Consider the following 24,552-nt stretch of genomic DNA (forward strand, 5'->3'; position numbering starts at 1 on the left):
TATTATTATAAGATTTTTATATGTAGTTTATATTTTATAAGAATTCAATAATATTAACACATATTAATAATCAACATAGAAAATAAAATATTTACTCTGAGATAAATTATCTCTTACAGTCACTAATATTATGACAAATGTCATATTTCAACATTTTTTTAAAATAATATGATATATGCCATAATTTTAGTGGCTGAGATAGCTTATCACCTAATTTGGGTAAATATTTTATTTTTGTTAAGATATTTATACAATGAGTGCAAAATGTATACACTGACAATGTAAAGATTTATACATATGCACTCCATCATCCACCGTTCATTTGGATTACCTTTTCTGAAAAGTCAGCAATAATAAAAAATCAATGGTGATGATACAATAGCAGTGTATAAAACTTATACACTCCTAGTGCATACATCTTTTTCTTTTATACAAGATATGTTAATTTTTTAATTTATATTTGTATCACCTCATAACCTTAACATTTCTGGGTTTGTCCCCGTGTGTGGGTGTGTTGCATGTGAATAAAGAGAGATAAAACCTGATTATAATTTATAAGTAAGAGCCTCTTGTCCTTATATAGGACTATAGGAGGCCCTTGTCCTTATGGTCTTTGTGGGTTGCTTTATTGGGCTTTAACTGTAGTGGGTAAGTCCAGGCCCAACCAATATGCCGTTTTCTATAAAAATATGGATTGGCAAAAATGGATTGTAGAGTAGAGAATGTTTGAACCTTAATTTATCTAAAGATAATGCAAAGGAAGCTGTCATAAAGAGGTGGCAAATTTATCCACAATTTATGTTCCATCTAAATTCATTCAAATTAAATTTATTTAAATTTACCCGTTAGAGTTAATAGATTTAAACAGATATAATTCAATGAATAGTGTTGATAATGGATGGATTCAAATCCATCCATTATATCCAATGAATATCTATGTATATACTCATTTTGAATGAATATCCAATCCATTCAAAAATAAAAAAAATGATTTTCTTTACATTTTCAATTTCATTTAATATTTTAGAAAACTAAATTCAAACAAATTCATCCATAATTCTTACTCTTACTTTTAATATTTTATCAAGTTGATATCAATTATAGAAAATGTGTATGTGGTTAATATTAAAATTATGTTCTTAAGTACATAAGATATAGATGTATGATAAAAATGTATACACTGACCAATGTATGAGTTTTATACACTGTCACTACATCATCCATTATTTATATTTAATTATCATTGACTATTCAAAAAAAGTAATTCAAACGAATGGTGAATGATATAGTAATTATGTATAAATCTTTATACTAAAAGTGCATAAATATTACACTCTAAGAGTATTTGTTAAATCATTTACATGTAGAACCTTAAACGACACATGTCATAGAATTTTGAAAAAAGAATATTTTTCTATAAAAGTTCAAAAAATCACTTTTTAAAAAAAATTAATTTCTAAATGATTTTAGAAGTGTTTTTTTAAAAGGTGATTTTAAAAAATGTTTAATTGAAATAACAGTTTTTAAAATAATGATTTTCTTTAATATATTTTTAGTTACAATAAAAAAAATCAAATGGATTGGATATCCATCCAAATCCATAAAAAGTGAGTCATGGATAAATTGGATGGATTGGAATCCATTGGATATGAATGAATTGAATAATTTAAAACATAGTTTGAATGAATTTATATGGATTAATGGATGACTTTCCATCCATCCATTAGCATCCAAATCCAAATTCATCCATTTGTCACCCCTACTAGAGAGTGATGTTTTAGTGTTGGTTAAATTCTTCAAAAAAATTTGTGGCTTAAATTATCAATTTTGTGTGTGAATTTGTAATGTTATATATGTTACTAAATTGTGATTATGTTAGTATTATATAGGTTAATACTTACTAAATTGTTTTTCAGTATCTTAATGATTTGGAACATATCTTCCAACTTTTGTGATTTTGAGTTTAAAACTAACATATACCATATATTATTACATGTGTTACTGATTGTGAATTGTAAAGTTATATATGTAACACTTTTATGTTTTACTAATATATATATATATATATATATATATATATTACTAATCGTGAATTGTATTTTTATATATGTTACGAATAGATATATATGTTACTAATTATGGATTGTATTATTATATATGTGATAATTCGTTTTTCTCAATAAACTACATAATTGTTATATATATTACATAATCATAATACATTTTGAACTGATGTAAAAAAATTTTAAAAAAATAATATGAAAAATCGTGGAACTAAACTAAACCGAACTATTCAAGAGTAGCTCGGTTCATTTCCTATAATTAAATTTGTGATCAATTGAACTGAACTGAACCATGTCTTTATGTTCAATTCGGTCACTGAAATACATAAAAAACCGAACTGAATTGAAATTTTACACTCTGGATATCATCTCAATCCTTTATGTGCACAACTTACCTATTTGTAATGAATTTATTCGATTTTTGTTTCCTAAATACATTTATTTATTATTGAAATGATTATAATTTTAATATAAATAATAATTATTAAACATTTGGTAACGTATAAGGGCTGATATTTATAATTGTCAGATAAATGTGGGTTTGATAATTCATAATTTTTTATTTGAAAATAATTTAAAATCTATATCATTGATTTTTTTAAGGATATATATCACTATGTTTATTAGGTGAACCCACCAATATTAGAGATGATCTTGAATGTATAAATACTGAAGTTCAAACAAATCTAAGCAAGATTATTAATTAATAAGTTTTTCAAGCATTACGATAGAAGTTCCATACTTCCATTCATCTATACTATTAATAAAGGGGGAAAATACAAAATAATCACCCATCATGGTGTAATTTGTGTTTTTCTATTTTGCCCTCAATATCTTTTTATTTCTACTAAAAAAACCATATAATATTATTTTCTTATTTTATCCTTATTATCTTCTTATTTTAAAAGTGTATTTAAAAAATTGAATATTAGACCAATTGAATAAATTCAACCGTAAATTTAGCGCAAAAAATTATATTTGAATTTATAAAATACAAACTATACATTACAAACGATAGGAAAACGGGTTGACAGGCACAACAGTGCATATCAACACGCTAGTATTTATAGAGGTAAAACTCATTCGAAATAATTTATATACTTAAAAAATTAATATTCTATGGTCGATCTTGAAACACATTTCTAACTGAAAAAAAAAAAGTGATTACCGGAGCAATGCTTGCATCAAAATAAAAATAATTTTCTTCAGCCTAGAAATAATTTGATTAAATGGCTACTATAGATTAACGTGGCTTCCATGGAAGCTTATAATCAGATTTTATTTCGATAATTCCACACCATATGTCATTTTTTGAGTGGCTAATAATATGCTCCACATGTTTGAGATATCTAGTTTAAGATAAAGCCATTCATTCTCATTCAACACTGTTTTTTCCAAACCACACTTGTTATGGCCATTTCTTCTTCTTCTTCAGATTGGTCTCTTCTTTGTTTCAGAACAACTCACGTGCATGCATTCTTACCCACGTGCCATTTCTCTTCCTTTTACACTGTCTCATGTTCCAATCCAAGGTTGTTGTTCCATGTAAATTTCTCAGCTTCTCCTACACCCATTTTAGAAGAAGAAGCATCTTCCAATAACAACAACAACAATAACAAAAATACCCCTTTGATCCATGTAGATGTTAACATTGCATATGATCAACAATATTCCAAGTTAGGAACTGAGAATTTGAATGAATTCTTATGTGGGTTGTTTGAGGATTCAAAAACTGAGGAACTTGCATATGAGTGTTATGTAAGGTTGAAAGAGAGGCCAGAGTTTAGACCAGTAAGATCAACTTTGAAGCATGTGATAAGGTATTTGTTGAGATTGAAGAAATGGGATTTTGTTTTATCACTTTCTGAAGACTTTAAGGTTTATCATTTGTTGCCAGATAAAGTTACTTGCTCTAGGTTGATTAGTTTTTGTATTAAACATAGAAAATTCAAGATTGTTGATGCACTACTTCATGATTTTGAATCTGATTGTGAAGTTGCTGTTTTAGCCTTTGGTTCTGCTATGAGAGGTTATAATAAGCTGCATATGTATAGGAGCACTGTTTCAATCTATGAAAGAGTGAATTCATCTAAATTTGTTTTGGATTCTATAGGTTATTTAAATGTTATGGAAGCTTGGATGAAACTTGGGGATAGTGAGAGAGTGGTTCAATTGTTTCGTGAATTCGAAAGTCAGAAGTTGAGAGGTTCAACAAGATGTTTAGCTAAAGTATATAGGATACTATGTGAGTCCTTAGGGAAATCTGGAAGAGCTTTTGAAGCTCTTGATTACTTTAGAGAGATGAATAAGAAAGGAATTTATGAAGATTCTATTTACTCCACATTGATATGCTCCTTTGCAAGTTTAAGAAAAGTTGATGTAGTTGAGGAACTTGTTAGAGAGGCTAAAAGCAAAACAATGATAAGGGACCCTGAGGTCTATTTAAAGCTTGTGATTATGTATGTCGAAGACGGTTTGTTGGAGAAGACTTTGGAAGTTGTTGAGGCAATGAAGGATTCAGGTCTCAAGGTTACTGATGTTGTATTATGTGCTGTTGTCAATGGTTTCAGCAAAAAAAGAGGATTTTTATCCGCGGTTATAGTTTACGATAAGCTGATTTTTCGAGGCTATGAACCCGGTCAAGTAACCTATGCTTCAGTTATAAATGCCTGTTGCCGTGTCGGGCAATATAGCAAAGCGGAGAATCTGTTTTCAGAGATGGAGCGAAAGGGATTTGATAAATGTGTTGTGGCCTATTCAAGCATGGTTGTGATGTATGGTAAGACAGGGAGGTTGAGTAACGCGATGAGGTTGGTGGCGAAGATGAAAGAAAGAGGGTGCAACCCGAATGTGTGGGTTTACAATTCCTTGATAGATATGCATGGGAAGGCTAAGGATTTAAGGCAGATTGAGAAGCTGTTGAATGAAATGAAGAGAAGAAAGGTAGCGCCGGATAAGGTCACCTACACTAGCATCATTGGTGCTTATCAGAAGGCAGGAGAGTTCGAAACATGTATAAAACTTTTTCACGAGTATATGAACAACGGGGGAGTGATTGATAAGGTCTTAGCCGGTATAATGGTTGGCGTATACTCAAAGGTTAGTCAGGTCGAAGAACTGGTAAGACTTTTACAGCAACTGAAAGTGAATGGAACAAGTTTAGATCAGAGGTTATATCAATCTGCTTGGAATGCTTTGACAGAAGCTGGGATGGAACTACAGGCAAGGTGGTTGAAAGAGAGCTTCAATTTAACATAATGTTCATTCCGCTGTGAACAGTGTCCAATTCCGAACCGAAGGTGAAATTTTAGAAAGCAATGAGCAGTTCACGCCTCTTTCTGCAAGCACTAGGAAAAAAGATTTGAGTACTCATGTATAGATTTTGGGGCTGAAAAACTCTGGTTTGTACAATTTAGCAATCTTCTTCTTTTGATTGTATGCTTTCAAATTGTACTCAATGTAATTTTTTTAATTGTGACTTACATAACAAGTAAAAGGCCATCTCTAGAAACTAATAACCTATTCTCTAGGAATTTCTGATTGAGTGTTGCATCCATTGAATTGCGGAGTTTTTTTTTTCTTTTTCTGGTGGATTACATTGCAGAAGTTTCTAACTCGAACAAATGCTTGAATTTCTTTTAATTTTACCATAAACTAACATTGCCGGAATATTTTTTCTTTGATGAGTATATCCTCGCATGCAGGCCTATATGTAAGACTAACCTTCCGGTTCGGTTGATGGTTAGATAAAGTTCTTCCAAGAAAGGTAACTTCACGGTTCATATCCCCGATATTGTAAATAAAGTTCGAATGGGTTTGTACTTTACTGATACTGCATCCGAATACTATTAGTTGACAGAATATGATTGCATTGACTATCAGTTTATCACAATAGAAGAATGCTAGACACAGGCATGTAATAAGATAGTTTGAACTGTAAAGATGAGAGTATAAACGTGTGTTAGCATTGTTAATAATAATATAATGACCCAAACTATAATTTTGTACTATTTAAAACCCAGTTCTAATCCATGAATATACAAATGAGATAATAAACTAGCATTAAGGCAAATAATACACTCATTTCTTTTAGGGTCTTCACTTATCCAGTTCCATTGAAAGCAGATTCTGATTTACCCAATTAGGCAATCCAATGTTCCAATGCTTCAAATTATTCATAATCTGCTAACCATTTACTCAAATTCTCATGCACTGCTAAAGCTATAATGATTTGTTATGTTGCCCCTAACACAAATATTCTCGCTGCTATAGGCTAATATAAAATATTCTTCCAAATTTTAACAAAAAATCTCACTGCTATAGGCTAATATCATAATGATGTAAAGACATACTTTGTGAGTTCAACATCTAATTATCACATAACTTTGAAGAACAATCAGAATTACATAATTTACTCGTTTACATAGAGGATAAATGAAAATGAAAGAATTTTTTTAATTTTTACATAATGTTGACAAGACATGAGAACTACCTTTAACATATCTGTTATCCCCCCAGATATGAATAAATATATCAAAATGAATAATTCCAATGAATTGAAAAGGGAATCATGCATATATATATATATAATCACTGCTATAAACTAATTAGATCAGGAAGAACAATACAAGGTACCAGGTTATAAGGTTCCTGAAAAGGGTTAGTTGTGGCAATAGCATTTTCCTTGACATCAATAATTATATCATCAAATACTTCCCACTGATGACTGATCACAGTCCTCAAACCTTTCTCTGATTCCATGTTCTTAGAGACAATTTTGTCCTCATTTGCCACAACACCATTATTAGTACCCTCTAAGGTTTTCTTCTCATTGATTATTCTCCTTAATTCATGAATGTCCTTTTCAGGTATCCTCAATATTTTAGGACACTCTAGTGCATTAAGGACACCAATATCTCTACAAAAATCAAAATACAAAGAGAGTTTATCACCTTGAAATTCAGCTTTCTGTACAATACTGAGTCCAATACCTGCTTCCACTTTACCACCCATATCATAAATCTTCAACAACACTCTTTCAATTTCTGCACAAAATGTATCATACAATTCAAAAACCTCATCCATGATACAATCCATCGCTTCAAGAATTAACACCACTTTCATGTGATGATGCCATGGCTTGATTTGTAGAAGCATGTCAATCAAACCTTGCAACTTCTCCAAATTCTGTAGCTCTTCCATCAATATCTCCTCAGTTTCCTCCCCCTTCCCATTTTTGCTCGATTTCTTTGCCTTTGAGAACACGAACATAGACTTATGATCCAAATACGCGAAATATGCACGAACGAAAGCATTGAAACCCGAACCTTTTTCATGACTCATATGTCCATCGCTGAAGCGCGATAAATCGAATGGTAACCTTCCCATTTTTTGCACAGCTGGTAGATCAAAACAGAAAACACCATGAATTAGCATTAACCCTTTGAGTGCTACAACCCAACTATTAGTCTTTTCCATTCTCATTGAAAGATTGTACAAAATAGGCTTAAAGTACAATGGTGAGGTACGTAGCCATCTGAACACCCTTTGAACGTTCTTGTAATCCATGCATTGATCATCATGGCTTGTGGCCTTGATGATCACTGTCTCGAGATCCGGGTTGCGACATGGGCCATGTGGTGCGAGCCTCGCAACCAGAATTCTGTACCTGTCCTTAAGAACTCCGGTTGCCCTTTTCCATAGCCTCATTTTATTAAGCTTTTGAAAATGAGACAAAAAAAAAGTTGAGAAAACAAAAGGATGCTTTATTTCACCCCCTTTGAAATCTGAGAAAGTTATTGTTGATTTAGAAATATGTTGAGAATTTGGACACTAACACGGGGAAAAATCATGGATTGTTGCGTTGTTTGTACAATCATATTGTGCTGTATACACAATATTTTTTTATTGTCATCATTGTATTTTTTTTTTGTGTATTGATATGTTGGAAATCAGGGATTGTTATAGTTGCTAGATACCGCGTTGTCTTAAGCAATATTTTGATAATTGGACGCGGGATAAATTGAAAAATATCATGATTAACAATGTTAATCGAATGAAAGGTTATATTGTGATAAATTGTGGAAATCCGGTCCAACCGTATTAAATCTAGTTAAATCATAATAATCTAGAAAGTAAACTGAATGATTCACATAATTTAAAGAAAAAATGAAATACTACTGTAATATTTTATTTTACTTCAGTCCAAAAAAGATAAAGAGATATTATTTTAATATAATTGTACATAATAATTAATTATATAAATTTTACATTTATATATAATTATATATTATAGATAATTATTAATTATATATAAAATCAGATTGATTCAACTGTTTAACTATTTAAAAGTTAAACTTAATATAAGACATAGTTTAATATTTGGCTCAATATTAAGTTCACTTTGTTTTTATTGTTTATATTTATACTACTTTTTAGTACAGGTTGTATATGTTTTTATTATTACAATTTTCGGTGTGAACTATACCGATAATAATTTATAATATATATATAATACAACTATAGTATAAAAATTTATATATAGTTTTATTTTTATTTTTTATTTTGAAAAGTTAATGATGATTAAATATAAATGATAGATGATATAATTATAATGTATAAAATACAGTGTACAATCCATATATTTTTTCTCAATTTAGAAATGGTAAGATATTATTTAAAATGATAAAATATGAATTATTATATATAATAAATTAGTTTTTATCTTTGAAGACGTGTTTTTTGGAATAATGTTACGTCATGTAAAGGGTGACAAGTGACAACTTTAAGTTGTTACTAAATATATGTAAAGATACATATAAATATAAAAAATAAAAATAAAATAATTGGATTGTTGAAATCACATTATTTTCTTTTTGAGCTTAAATAAAATCGTAAAATGTGTCTTGCGAATATTATATTTTGGGTCCACTACAAATTGAATAATTTTTTAATTAACTTTTCATTACAAATGGCATAATCGGAAGATGTAGTTATAATTAAACTACATATCATTTTGAATTAATTAACTACTAATTTGAATTCTGGTTATATGGCAACATTGAAAACATTATTATCTATCATTTATTAATTATTCCTTTTAGAAAATGTGATTTCTTGCCACATAACATATCTTGATATTAAGGATCCCAATAGGTCGAATAAAAGTTAAGATAACTAGAGTTTTTTCTCACTAAAGATAAATAGTCAGTGTGAATGAGATTGCAAGAAATATATTTCCATTTATATAAAAGAATGTTGATATATATGAGGGTTGGCAAAGATCACATAATAACCCTTTCAAAATATATATTTTTATTCATCAAAATGTTAAAAGTAAATTGTTTTGATAATCTATATTATGTTTATTCCCGTTTACTTGATGGTTAGAAATTATTTAAATAATATTAGATTAGGTATTGTATTATATAGATGAATTATTTAAGAGTTGATATTCTCTCCCATTATTAAAAGAAATTAAGAGGATGTTAGCTTCCTAAAATTATTTAAGATTCTATAATAAAAGGATGTCAACCTTCTTCATGTTTTTTTTTTGTTTTATCGAGACTATCTCTTCACCCTATTGATGATGAACTAATTCTTTTTTAGATGTGTAACTAACTCTCGATCATAACAAGTATTGTTCTTAGGATTTGGACCTTTGACACTTTAGTTTTTGATGATCTAACGAAACCTTACTTTATTAGATGATAGTCTTGTTTCTCCATGTTCATGTGACAATGAATAAATCTTATGCCTATGAGATAGACATAAGTATATTGTTGGAACTTGGTGGTTGGATAAATCGCAAGTGCACGATTATATCGTCAAATAATAAAATATCGATCCCACAAAACTAGAAAATTCCTTTAATTATAACAATTATTTTATACTTAACTGATCGATATGTGCATTCAGATTTTCATGAGTTCCTCCTCCAAATTGGTTTTGCATCACCATTTGGATTAGAGCATATGGTAAAGAAAAGTTCTCTGCCTCAATAGTTGGAGGACTATTCCAGGACATGAACTGCAAGCATTAGGGGCTGCATAGTCGTGAAGTGGTTTTTCATTTTGTTTAGCCATTGTTTGTACACATGCACGTCTTTCTCTTGCTCTTTCTCTTTGTTGCCTTCTTCTTCTACAAAAAGTCTTTTCTGACTCTGAGTAGTAATTCAAACTTTGCATAAACTAAATGGGCAACCTACAAAGGTACCAAGAAAAAGGAAAACACATAATACACTAGAGTAAAGTAATGAATTAATTGAGAATTAAAGAAATTTTGACACAGTCCCCGACAACGGCGCCAAAAACTTGGTAGGGCAAATCGCAAGTGCACGATTATATCGTCAAGTAATAAAATATCAATCCCACGAGAACTGGAAAATTCCTTTAATTATAACAATTAATTTATACTTAACTCAAAGAGAAATTAAAAGTGAATTTAGAACAATGGAACAGTTAATTATGACTATATTAAAAAGAATTAAAATCTAATTTAGGAAGAGTTCCCAGGATAAGGGTTACCGCCTTACACTCGCAAATCCTTGTTTTGCTCATTTTCATGATCTTTAAGTTGTGAGGTTGAATTGCTCTTTGATATGTGTCATCATCTCTTGAGCTCCAACACATGTGCTCAATTGAAGTCACACCTAATCTCGTGGTACGATTATCAATCAAATCCTTTACTTGGATCTTTCTATCCAATCACTTTGTAGCAACCCAAGGTGAATTCCAGAAACCCCCGTGAATTAGGATTCTAGTTTGAATAACTAAATGGTCAGATAGTTGGGTTCACATCTCGGTCCTTCCCTAGTGTATCTAAGATGTGTAATTTGTTGGTCAGACAACTCATACGAATAAAACTCAGTTTAATGATTTAAATCACAACACTCAATGAAATAGAAGTAAGAACAAATGTTTATTGGATGTAAAAGGGCATAGCCCCAATCCTAGAAACAAAGGGAATTACTCACTCATAATGGAGAAGAGAATCCCAAATTTTAAATTAGAGAATTGTATTGTAAAGTATAAAGTGTTCAATCCTTGAGGGAGAACCATCATTTATCCTAATTATAAAATACTAGGCTAACCTCAACAAAACAAATCTAAAAGTATGAATAAAATATAACATTAATGACTTCTTTTGATCATTCAGTTGGTATTCGTATAGCCTCAACATCGAATTTCATCTTCTTGCACTCAATCTCTACTCTTTTTGGCTTTATTTCATCCAAACTGCACAACATAGCTAAAAATACCCGCTCAACCCGAACAAAGAGAAATAATAGCTAAAATAATCCCAAAATCTTATCCCGGGAACAGCGTAAGAATTTGATAACAGAGATCTGAGCTATTTTATCCTAGGGACAGCGTGGTTGATAGTCTGTTTGCACATTTTGGGTAGTATCACGAAACATCTTAAAGAGAGCGACATGATCGTGACTCATCCAGTAAGTATTATTTTGTGCCATTTAGAATTGTTTCAAGCTATAATAACAATAATTTTTAGATGTTTGTACTACAATAGCAATTGTAGATAATTTACTAGACCGAACAACTTTGACACAAACAAAACATTTCGGTTTTATGGGACTAACTTCAAACGGTGGCAAAATAAGTGGAAAAGAATCTATCAATTGCTAGAGAGTATAGACCTGATTATATGGTCTATATATTGGAGAAGAATCTATCAGCTTTCCAAGAAGTTTTGACTTCTTTGGATGCTGATTTGTGGCAAGGAGCCAGAAGTGATGAGACAGACTATCTAGAGCCTAACAAGAAACATACTATTTTGGCTCCACTATGGAAGTTGAGATGATAAAACTAGCAACAACTAGTAAATAAGCAAGTTGGCTGAGAAGCTTGCTTACAGAGATTCCCCTATGGGAAAAAATAATACTAGCTATGTTGATCCATTGTGATAGTAGTGCGACTATCACAAAAATTGAACCGCTTTTATACTTGTAAGAAACGATAAATACGTCGTAAGCACAAAACCATTAGAGAGTTACTCTCACCAGGAGCTGTTAGAATGGATTGTGTACGCACTAAGAATAACTTAACACATCCTGTGATGAAATGACTAGCTAGAAAGAAAGTCCATAATACTTCTAAGAGTATCTGACTATTGCCCTTAGAATGAGGATCACTCATGATGGTAACCCGACCTAACTGACTAGAGACCCCAAGAAATAGGTTCAATGGATAATAACAAGTTGTGAAGTGATATGAGAATGAACATGCTATAAAATTATGAGAAGCATGATTCATACAACATATGTAAGGATGAGTTAAACTACTAATGATATCTATACTCCAATTTGAATAGAGTACCTAAACTATAGAAGTACTCTTGGTAGATTCACCTATGTGAATGTGGAAGTGGGGTCGATTCCTATGAAATTTAGGGACATAAATTTCTAGAGCGTTCATTATACTAGAATAGACGTGCATGACTTTTAACATACTGGCTTTACAAAATACACCTTTGAAAATGTTGTGTGTGGAGTCACTCTAGTAAAATCTGGATCTTACTCACTATCCAAAGGTTCAAGTCACATGACACATTTGCTTATGCACAATCTTATTTGAACTTGGGTTGTTGGAAGCCATTAGTAAGAACTTTTGGATGTGAAATCTAAAGAACTCCTAAGTCCCACATAGGAGAGTTTTGAAAAAAAAACTCTCAAGTCCCATATTTGAGAGATGAGAAACTTGGAAAAAAATCTATGTTATAAATAGAAACCTCTTCCTTTCATATTTTTCGCCCCAAGTTGAATGCTTTTACATTCAACCTTTTCTTTCTCCCTCATATTTTCTATCGATACATTTCCGGCAAACTTCTCCCTATTTCTTTCCATGACACTAAGAATTGGCACATGCAACCAAATTGTGGGAATTTCGAGAACTGACACTGGTAGTGAGTATTGAGGGAAATAAATTGGCACATGTAGCCATATTGTGGGCATTTTGAGAACTGATACTCATAGTCAGATTGCGGGAAAAGAATTGGCATGCATAGCCATATTGTGGGCATTTCGAGAACTAACACTGATAGTCATATTATGGAAAAAAGAATTGGCACGAGTAGTCATATTGTGGGCATTTCAAGAATTGACATTGGTATCCATATTGTGGTGGGTGTATTCGAGATTGGTTCTTATAGTGCAGTAAGAATTCGATAACAAAGATCTGGACTATTTTATCCTAGGGACAACGTGGTTGATAGTCTGCTCGTACATTTTGGGCAGTGCTATGAAACATCTTAAAGAGAGCGACATGATCGTAATTCATCCAATAAATATTATTTCGTGTTATTTAGAATTATTGCAAGCTAGGATAACAACAATATTCATAATCTTTGAACTTTTCCTACAATCTAGAATCATATGAGTTGGTGAATAAACATGGATGCGCACCTTGTCAAGTTGTTATAAATTGTTATAAATCTGCTTTGACTAAACGTGTAAGGAATTAGCCATAGTCAGATGCATAATGGGCCATTGAATTATGTTCTTGTTTTCTAATGGCTGACTGTGATAAAAAACTTAAAAATAAATATTTAACAAATCACAAGGTCAATGGCCTCAAAATGATTGTGATTATGTTTTTTTTGTTTGTTAAAATATTAAAATGAAGAGAAAAAGATATATGTATTGACAATATATGAGTTTTATATATTATTATCACATCGTCTACCCTTTATATTAATCATTATTAACTTTTAAAAAAAGTAATTCAAATAGATGATTGATAATATAATACATACATATCAATCTTTACACTCTGAAATGAAATGGCTTATGCTCATATATGTGCGTTTCGACCAATTCTCATCTTTTTCCTCTTCTTATAAGACCAGCCTTGTTTTTTAAATAAAGTGGACATTCCCCTGTTATTGAAAATAAATTATAAATGCATATGGACAATAGTTAAACAAAGAACAGAGGGATCTACCTGTTTGACATTGTATTGGGTATTTGTGTAGATATACATGTAACAAAAATAATATATTTGTGTTAGATGCTTAGATATAAAACTATTTATGATCTTTTAAATAATAGAATAATTTTTGGTTTGTAAGTCAGGTTTTTATAACCATCATGGTGGATCTGTACATATTTGACGTTCAAGTTAAAAAGGGCTCTTAAGTATAGGAGGAGGTTTTACTAATTTTTGAATAAATACCTATTTTGATCTATAAAATTTTTATATGTATCAATTTGGTGCCTCGAAATTTTAAAATTTTAAAATGGTTTTCAAAATATTAAATGTGGGTTCAGATAAATATTTTTAACATTTCTTATGACTCATAAAAAAAACTATTTTGATTTATATTCACGACCTTCAAGTATTGATTTGATTTTTTTCAAAGATCAAATTGATACACATAAATTTTTTTATAAATCAAAATTGCTCACTCTTATTTTTTTTGTCATAGATTCTCAAGATATCATGATAATATGAAAATATTAACAAATTAAATTTCGTCTTAATGAAAAATTTAAATTAAATAGACATTGTTCTCCCCATTGTTGATCATAAATTACGAATGCTTCATGCACAACTTGAAAACAAATTGAAGTTGATCGCCCTATTTGACATTGTATTGTATAATTCCTAATTGTGTGTTTAATTTCATCATGTAGGTGTGTTCAAGTATATTATTTTAAAGTCAAAATTATTATATTATTGATTGGCTAAGTTATTTTATGTTTCAACTTAGTTATGTTTTTTTTTATGATTTTGATTTTATACCTCACGTCTTTCTTTATTCTAATTAAAATTTAAAACTTCATAATAAATGTTGGTACAGGGGGAACGATACTAGCATAATATTGGTCACAAATAATAAAATAAATAAAAGAGAAATTATAAACAAATTTTGGCTAAGTATATCGGTGTCTTCGAAGTGTTGAGAAACTACCAATATATTATCAAAAAATAAGGATAACAAGTTCTAGCATATTCATGGACCTAAGTGTGTATGAGTTCTATTTGGTGTGATGCAAGTAAGAATAAAAAACTTGATTCCAATATATAACATTGCTTAATTTACACCATTCAAATATTAGACAATATGAAACTAATATAATGACATATTTCAAGCAACACAATAATAAAAAAAATCTAAAATTCTCTCTATCTGTTTTAACCTATAAAATTATTAAAAAATCATTTATAAGATTTATTTAAAAAAATAATATAAAAACCCAATTTTAAAACATTAAAAACTTAAGGACTGATTTAAAATAAAGGATAAAATAACTTGTAAAACTAATTTAACAACATAGTCTAACTTATATAACCAATGTTGTTATTTTTCTTCTATTCAATTTTGTAAGGATTATATCTGGTACTAGAAAAGTAAGTACATTGATACACATGAATTTTTTTAAAAACCAATGTCAATATTTACTCTAATTTTTATAACTTTTTTTTTATTTTACACATTCTTTTATTCAAATACTTCTCTATCTTTCTTCCTTTTACTTTATATTACCCCTTATTTATCTCTTCTATTCTCTTTTTTACCTCTCACCTTCATAACACCTCTGACCCAATGTAGAAGTAACACTTTTAAGTTTCAATCTTAAAATATGGTGCTAGTAGTACCATATTTTCAAAGTGGAAACCAGAGAGTGAGACTTGTGAACTGTACTTATAAATCATACAGATTAATAGCTACTTACCCTTATCAATGGTACCACCACCGAAGACAAAGGTACATGTTATCTTTGAAGTAGTAGATTCAGATGCTTTTATTCATTAATGATGTGGTATATATATACACAAAAATAGATAAGATAATATCTTATCATATCTAAATAATATCTTAACAAATTTAAATATGCTCCTAGAATCTCTCATGATCATTAACAGGTTTATAAAATATCTCATAAGCATTAACAAACTTGAATTTGAATGGAATGACAAACTTTGTTAGCTTGTTTTACGATATTACCCCCTCAAGTGGGAGCATGAAGATTTTGAATGTCCAACTTACCTAGAAAGAAATTGAACTGAGGTTTGCCTAAAGCTTTGGTGAAAATGTCTGCTAGCGGTATAGTGGTGGAGACATAAGTAGGAAGGATATTCCAATTTAGAACCTCATTACGTACAAAATGACAATTGACTTCAATGTGCTTGATGCATTCATGAAACACTGGATTTTTGGCAATGTGCAATGTCGCCTGACTATCAAAGTTAAGGATCATAGGTTAGGGAAGAGCAATGCCAAGATCAGAAAGAATTCCTTTTAACCATTTGAGTCCACAAGTAGTTGTGAGACTGAGTTTTGTTTCTTTGCTTTCCAAGAAATAGGAGATTGGACCAGTTGGATAAGCTAACCAGTCATAGATCAATGGGTGAGAGGGCAACCAACCTAGTCAGAATTGCACCACCCATGAAGGTGAAGATTATCGTGGTTCGAAAGCAAGATACCTAGTCCTGGATTACCTTTGAGAAATTTAACTACTCGAAGAGCAGCGTCCCAATGCATTGTACGGAGCTCCTGCATAATTTGAGATAAGGTGTGCAAAACAAATGACAACTCTAGGCGTGTGAAACAAAGATAGATCAAGTGCCCAAGCAAATGACGATAGCACTCTGGGTTGTCAAAAAGAGATCCATCATCCGATGATAAATGTTGATTTTTCTCTAATGGAGTACCTACAAGTTTGGCGCCAAGAAGACTAGCTTCAAAAATAATATAATATCTAGCGTATATTTATGCTGACAAAGAAAAATGCCTGTAGGACTTTGAGCAACCTAAATACCCAAAAAATATTTTAATATTCCAAGATCTTTCATGTGGAAGCATTTGTTGAGATAGGTTTTAAATCTTGTGATGGCTGAAGAATTATTGCCGGTAATAATTAGACCGTCAATATAAACTAGAATGGTAAGCTGAACTCTTCTTTGATACAAAGTAAAGAGAGAATAATCCAAGTCTGATTGTTGAAAGCCATAGGAAACAAGAGCCTGAGACAACTTGGTAAACCACAATGCGGAGCCTGCTTCAATCCATACAATGATTTTCACAGTTTGCACACCATGTTTGAGGAGGTAATGAAAACCCAGGAGTCATGCGAATGAACACCTCATCATGGAGATCACCATGAAGAAAAGCATTATGGACATCCACTTGATGGAGCTCCTAGGATTTGGCTGTAGCTATGGCAAGAACAATACGCACAATCACCATATTGGTGTGTTTCATCATCTAGGTATGTTCCATGTATCATTTCGTTCTAGAGCATTAATCTCATCTTGCATGACATGTCTCCATCTAGCATCTTCTACCACCTCATGAAAATACAAAGGTTCATTTTCTATAGTGATTCTTGCAAGGAAGTGTCTATGTGGCAAAGAAAATTTGTCACAATTTACATAGTGAGCAATAGGATAGGGACTACTTGAAGGACGTGATGGAGATGATGAACTAGGGAAAGTACTCAACTTATGCATTGTGTTTTTATATACCCTTGAAGTCTCATTGATGGCTATTTTACACGATGTTTGCTTCCAAGTAATGGATTTTCATCAGGATTATTGGACATTGTGGTGTCTGGAATCACAAAATTGACATCTGAGATGTCAGCCACGAGACGGTTCGCAGGTGAATGTTCAGAGTCTTAATTTTCAGAAGCTTCACCCGTGGTTGTTGTAGTACTTATACCCCCCACCTGTCGAGAGCAAGGTCAGTTGGTGTTTGCTTGTCATTAAGGTCAGTGTCCACCATATCATCAATAAGCAAAGAATGAGAGGTTTCTTTCTTATTTTTGGAACACTGATATGGAAATTGTTTTTCAAAGAACTGCACATCTCGTGAAACAAAGAATTCACGAGTCTCTAGATCATAAACTTTCTACGACTTCAACTTTCTCCATTGGTGTGTTGGTTACGAGTGAAGCATAGAGAACCAAACACACATAAGTAATTGTAGGAGGGTTTTTGTCTAAATAACACTTCATATGGTGTTATACCTTTTAAAATTATGCTTGGTGTAAGATTGATCAAATAGCCTACTGTCAACACATACTCTCCCAAAAAATCAGTAGGCAAATTATCTTAGAACCGTAAAGCTCGTGCAACATTGAGAATATGGCAATGTTTATGTTCGACCTTCCCATTTTGCTAAGGTGTCCCTGTACATGAAGTTTAAAACACTATCCCATGATCTAGAAAATAATTTCTCATGCAAATGAATTATGTTCTATTATCACTTCTCACAGTTTTAACTCATTTGTTATATTGATTTTCTACCATAGAAAAGAATTTTGTCAGCACATTGGTGACTTATTTCTTATCAATTAGCAAATAGATCCATACCGCATATGAGCAATTGTCAACAATAGCAAGAAAATATGAAGCCCCACAAGATGAACGAGTTCTATATAGACCCCATAAATCACAATATATCAAATCAAATATTTGAGAAGCTCTATTATTACTCAATGGAAATATTTCTCTAGTTTGCTTTACTCTTTGGCATATGTCACAGACTTTATTCTTGAAATTACTAATTTCACTTCTACTATCATTGGAAATTAGTTGAGTAGTTTTCCAAGACGAATGTCCTAACCTGTTGTACCATAATTCTAGCTCATTCATTCCTTCAACTTTGCATACCTTCTTTGTTGAGGCGTCTCGAAAAAGATAGAGCTCATTCCTTTGTTTACCCGAATCAATCAGCATCTTCGAGGTTCAATCCTCAATAGCACACAAATCACTAGAAAATTGAACATTACAATATGAGTCATCTAACAATTGTGATATAGAAATCAAGTTGCATTTGAATTGAGGAACACAAAATACATGTTCAAGATTTAACTTATCAGAAAGTTTTATTGTTCCTTCCTTAGTAGAGATGGCAGTGTGTCCATTTGGAAGTCCAACAGGACATCCAGACACATCCCTCACATTGCATGAGTGTTGCAAATCTCCTGCCATGTGATTCGGTGCCCCACTATCAAGTATCCAGGTGACAACTTTTTCTTATGAGCATATTCAGTTCTTGAATATATCACGAAACCTTCACCTTCAGTCATCATGTATGCCATATACATTTTCTCAAAAAAAAATTCTTTTTTTTTGGTTTACTCTGATACCATGTAAATGAATGGATTCTAATACTTTTATTCATCAATGATGTGGTATATATATATACACAAAAATATATCAGATAATATCTTATCAAATCTAAATAATATCTTAACAAATTTAAGTCTGCTCATAGAATCTCTCATGATCCTTAACAAGTTCCTAGAATATCTCCTAATTATTAAAAAAACTAAATCTGCTCCTATATATTCTATTTACATAACAACTTGAATTTGAATGGAATAACAAACTTTGGTAGCTTGTTTTACGATATTAGTATTGTAACGTGTGTTTCGGGAGAGAGCAGCGTGAAGGGTAACCCTATCATACAGAGTTTGGATAGGTTGAAACAAGTGGATTGTGAATCCGAGGTTTTGGATGAGATTGTGAAGTTGTTTAATGAGATAAATGAGTTGTATGTTGCTTCCCAGGGTTAGAGAAACGTGAATGCCAATGTGTATATTGCGACCAAGAACACTTCTTGGGTAATAGAGTTGATAAAATAAGAACTAACACAAAATATTTAACATGAAAAATTCCCTCAAAATAATGACGAGAGAAACAACTATGAGCCAGAATAGAAATTTTTCACAAAAATATTACAACCCCTTTCTAATTACAATGAGAGAAAAATCAGACTCTCTCTTGAACTAGGAGTGTACACATCTTTCTATATAAAATAGGAGAAATACTCGTAAGATACTCCAAGTATTTTACATTGAGACCACACTCTAGGTTATTTTGATTTGTAAGATGTAATATTTTAGATGAATTTTTCTATTTATAGAGAAACTTTCAAGGATTGCATTAATTGTCACCATTCAAGTCTCATGTTTTATGCAACAAGATCCATGAAATTTGCTTCATACTGTAGACTTTCAAAAAGCCAATAGAGTGGCTTTAAACCACTTGCGTGTCTGACAATCTCCCCCTTAAAGTCATTTTTGGTGAGTTTTCAAAAACTTTCTTAATTTGTGACTTACATGTTGCTCACATTTTTAATAGGTTATACGAGGATCTACACCACATAGACTTATTAGTGTTGATTAGCTTCATCATCACATCTTCTAGGTTCTCTTCCGTATAAATCTTCTACATATCCATGCTCACTTTTTCTCTGACAAATGATGATGGACTCCAATGTGCTTTATCCTTGAATGAAAGGTTGGATTCCTTGTAATGTGTAAGACACTCTGACTGTCACAACATACAATAATATTTTGTTGTTTGTGCCTAAGTTCTCCTTCTAACCTTTGAATCTAAATTTCTTACTTGCATGTTTGGGTAGTTGTCATGTATTCAAATTCTGTTGTAGATAAAGCTACTATTAACTATAATTTGGATAACCAGCTTACTTCTCCTCTTGCAAGTGAGAATGCATAGCCTATAGTAGACTTTATTTTAACAAGATCACCTGCAAAATATGAATCATCATATCCTTTGATAGTAAACTTTGATCTTCCAAAATAGAATGTGTCATTTGTGTGAATAAGATCTTTGCTCCTGACCTTGACACAATTTTGATGAAGACACCAAAATCACCAAAAAGAAGAAAAGGAAGAATACTTATGAAGACAAAGAAGACAAAGCTTTAAGATAAATTAGTCTAAGTCTAAATAGGTACTTCTATCCTATACTCTTGAATATACAATAGTAGTAATGTTCAAACTATTTTAAAAGAAAATTGAAACACTTCAAGTATACTAAAAACAATTTTCAAAAATAGTGTGTAACGTGTTACTGCATCTAAGTAACATGTTACGTGTGTGAGAAAAGAGTTATCCAACTTAAAACTGATCAGAGTAATTCATTACTGTCTTTGAGTAACAGGTTACCAGTTTTAATGAAGTTGAGTAACCGATTACCCACTTGCTGTAATCGATTACTCTAAATCGAATTTAAATGCCCAGTGGACATAATGTTTGGGTAATCGATTACCTACTGGTTGTAATCGATTAGTGAAAGTTGTTGCATCAGATTTCATATTTCAAAATGAAAGGTTTTCATCCCAAACGAAATGTCTTCATTCCAATCTATTCCTACATTTTCATAGAGGCACTATGGGTGATTGAAAAGTCTATTTAAAGGCATTAAATCTCACAACACAAACACACATCTCTCGTACAAATTTTAAAAGCTCTTACACACATTCTGAAATTATTTTTTTGCACTTTTGGCAACTAGTTCTTAAACTTTCAAAGTTGATTTTTCTGAAGTTGCTTAAAGTAAAGTGTTTTAAACTTTACCAACTTATAAAGAGAATTATTACTAAGTATACAAAAGAGTTGATTGGATTGCAAGTTATATTACTTTCAAACTTGTAAAGACAATCTGCCACTGCTATACATTCTTCTTTATTATTGCAGAATACTTTCTTTCACAAGCGTGTGATAAGAAATGGGGTTAGAATCACTTGGAAAGGTGTTTTTCCAAGAGTGAATAAGGATTAGTGAGTGTGTAAGGTACATAGAGATCTCGGGGTGAGATATTGTATTTTCAACTCATAATCTTTAGTGAAGAAATCTCTTGTGCTGCAAGAGTACTGGACGTATCATTCGGTGGACAAGAAGGTGAACCAGTATAAAAATCCTTGTTTATTATCTTCTCCCTTATCTCTTTGATTATTTATCTATTTAATTTCTGCATATGTTTTCTGCTGCACTTTAACTCTTGATTTTGAAGAAAAAGTGGTCATAATTTTAAGTCAACTAATTCACCCTCCCCTCTTTGTTGCAATCTCATTCTTACAATTAGCACCAGAGCTATTTTTGAGTAAGATATTCTCAAATATGATCCTATATCAAAGATGACCTCAAGATCATTCCTAGGATAAGGATCCAACATCAACCACCCTCCAAGCTTTTTTGGAGAGTGCTATGACATTTGAAAAATCAGAATGAGGATATTCATAGAATCTCAAGACTTGGACATATGGAATGCAATTGAAGAAGGACCATATAAACCCTTCACTGTAATTAACAAAGTAAGAGAAGTAAAACCCAAATCTTCATGGAATGATGAAGATAAAAAGAAGGTGCAATATGATCTCAAAGCAAAGAACAACCTCACATCAGCACTTGGCATTGATGAGTTCTTTAGAATATCAAACTGCAAATCTGCCAAAGAAATGTGGGGTACTCTAGAGACTATACATGATGAGGAGGTAAAAAGATCAAGACTCAACACTCTTTCCCAGGAATACGAAATGTTTCGTATGAAACCTGGAGAGAAAATTTTGTATCTTCAAAAGAGGTTTACTCATCTTACAAATCACCTTTTTGCAATTGGTAAGGTACTATCAAACAGTGACTTGAACTTGAAGGTTCTAAGATCACTCACCAGAACATGGCAACCCAAGGTAACAGCCATTTCTGAAAAGAAAAGTTTGTCGAAAATATCTTTGGCTACTTTGTTTGGTAAATTGCAGGAACATGAATTAGAACTCATCCAACTTGACCAACATGAAGAGCACGAAAAGAAAAAGAAGAATATCTCTCTCAAGGCGGAAGTAGATAAATATGAATCATCAGAAGATGAATCTGAGAAGGAAGAGATGGAAGACATAAGTCTTCTTGTAAAGAAGTTCAACATGTTCCTTAAAAGGAACAAGAGTGGTAAAACTGGACAAATGAGGAAATTCACGAAAAATAATGACGCCTCCACTCCAAACCAAAATTTCACATGCTTCGAATGTAGCAAGCCTGAGCATATGGAGATGGACTGTCCAAACCTAAAAAGGAACTCCTTCAAAGGGAAGAATGAAATAAGGACTAGACGGAGAGCCTACATTGCTTGGGAAGATAATGATACCAGTTCCGCCTCTAAACAAGAAAATGAAGAACAATCACATCTTTCCTTAATGGAAGCTCATCATTCTGATGATGAAGAGGTAAATACTAATCAACTATATTCTTCTGAATTACGAACTGCATTTAATGACTTGTATGATGAATATGTTAACTCACAAAAATGTTTCTAAAACAAAAAAATTGAGTTATATGCATTTAGAAACAAACCTTCATCATCTTCATGTCAAAACTGCATTATTCTTGAAAATGAAGTTTCAACTTTAAGTATTGAACTTAATAAGATGAACAAGAGTAGTAAAATTTTAGAAAAGATCATTAACGATCAAAGACCCTTAACAGACCGAAGATGTCTCGACTATTCAAAAAGCCATGTTTCTAAGAAACAAAGTGTCTCAACTAAGATAAACTTTGAAAAATAAAGTAGCCATGCTTTTGAAAATAGAAATAATAAATCTAGGATACATAAACATCAACCCACATGTACATATTGTAAAAACAATGGACATACACCAAATACTTACATAATTAGAAAATATGGTGTACCCCTAGGTCACTTTAGATGGGTTGAGAAAGGTACTAACTATGTAGGACCCAAATAATATTGGGTACCTAATAAAACTTAAACTGTTTTGTAGGATAATTTGAGAGCCGCCTGCAACTTATGGTACTTGGGTAGCGGCTGCTCAAAGCACATGACGGGCGATAGAAATAAGTTCTCTGTCCTCACTCCAAGGGACAAATGCTATGTCACATATGGTGATAACAACAAGGGAAAAATACTTGGAGTTGGTAGAATTGACAAGCCACCCTCAACAACCATAGAAGGTGTATTATATGTTGAAGGACTCAAGCACAATCTTCTAAGCATAAGTCAATTATGCGACAAAGGCTTCCATGCTCTGGCATTCTACCCAGATAAATGCATCTTCGAAAGTAAGAATTCTCAAAAAATCTAAACTCATTGGTAAGAGAATAAATAATATATATGATTGACATAGACTCCTCTTTACCAATAAAATGTTTAGTTGCTAATGATAATCATGATGCATGACTTTGACATAGGAGAATTTCTCATATACATATGGACCATTTGAATAAACTCATTAAAAAAGATTTACATGTTGGTTTACCCAAAATGAAGTTTGTTAAAGACAAACTATGTAGTGCTTGTCAAATGGGTAAACAAACAAAAACTTCTTTTAAACTTAAGCACATGGTTTCTTCCGATAGACCATTGCAGTTACTACACATGGACTTATTTGGCCCCTCAAGGACAAAAAGTTATGGTGGTAACTACTATGCTCTTATTATAGTAGACGATTTTTCGAGATATACTTGGACTCTATTCTTAGTTCATAAGAATGAGGTATTCAAAGCCTTTAGCATTTATGTTAAAAGAGTTCAGAATGAAAAATCACTAAAAATCGCTGCTATAAGAAGTGATCATGGAGGAGAATTTCAAAGCTCTTCATTTGAAGAATTCCGTGATGATCTTGGCATCAATCACAATTTTTTCGTTCCTAGAACACCACAACAAAATGGTGTTGTAGAGAGAAAGAATCGGTCTTTAGAAGA

General features: G+C 31.7%; 2 protein-coding genes across 2 annotated transcripts; one reads left to right on the forward strand and one right to left on the reverse strand.

Annotated features, from left to right (window-relative positions):
* LOC109357244 (pentatricopeptide repeat-containing protein At5g13770, chloroplastic) lies at nucleotides 3,428-5,571 on the forward strand. Its single transcript, XM_019601057.1, has one exon. The coding sequence runs from the start codon at nucleotides 3,474-3,476 to the stop codon at nucleotides 5,319-5,321; it is 1,848 nt and encodes a 615-aa protein (XP_019456602.1). The 5' UTR covers nucleotides 3,428-3,473; the 3' UTR covers nucleotides 5,322-5,571.
* Nucleotides 6,571-7,954, reverse strand: LOC109356076 (putative clathrin assembly protein At1g25240). Its single transcript, XM_019599411.1, has one exon. The coding sequence runs from the start codon at nucleotides 7,770-7,772 to the stop codon at nucleotides 6,660-6,662; it is 1,113 nt and encodes a 370-aa protein (XP_019454956.1). The 5' UTR covers nucleotides 7,773-7,954; the 3' UTR covers nucleotides 6,571-6,659.

This window comes from Lupinus angustifolius, chromosome LG09 (genome assembly GCF_001865875.1).
Source record: "Lupinus angustifolius cultivar Tanjil chromosome LG09, LupAngTanjil_v1.0, whole genome shotgun sequence".
Taxonomy (NCBI): Eukaryota; Viridiplantae; Streptophyta; class Magnoliopsida; order Fabales; family Fabaceae; genus Lupinus; species Lupinus angustifolius.

Excerpts from the sequence above, each read along its gene's own strand:
- LOC109357244 (XM_019601057.1), top strand. The coding sequence starts at position 3,474 with ATGGCCATTTCTTCTTCTTCTTCAGATTGGTCTCTTCTTTGTTTCAGA.
- LOC109356076 (XM_019599411.1), bottom strand. The coding sequence starts at position 7,772 with ATGAGGCTATGGAAAAGGGCAACCGGAGTTCTTAAGGACAGGTACAGA.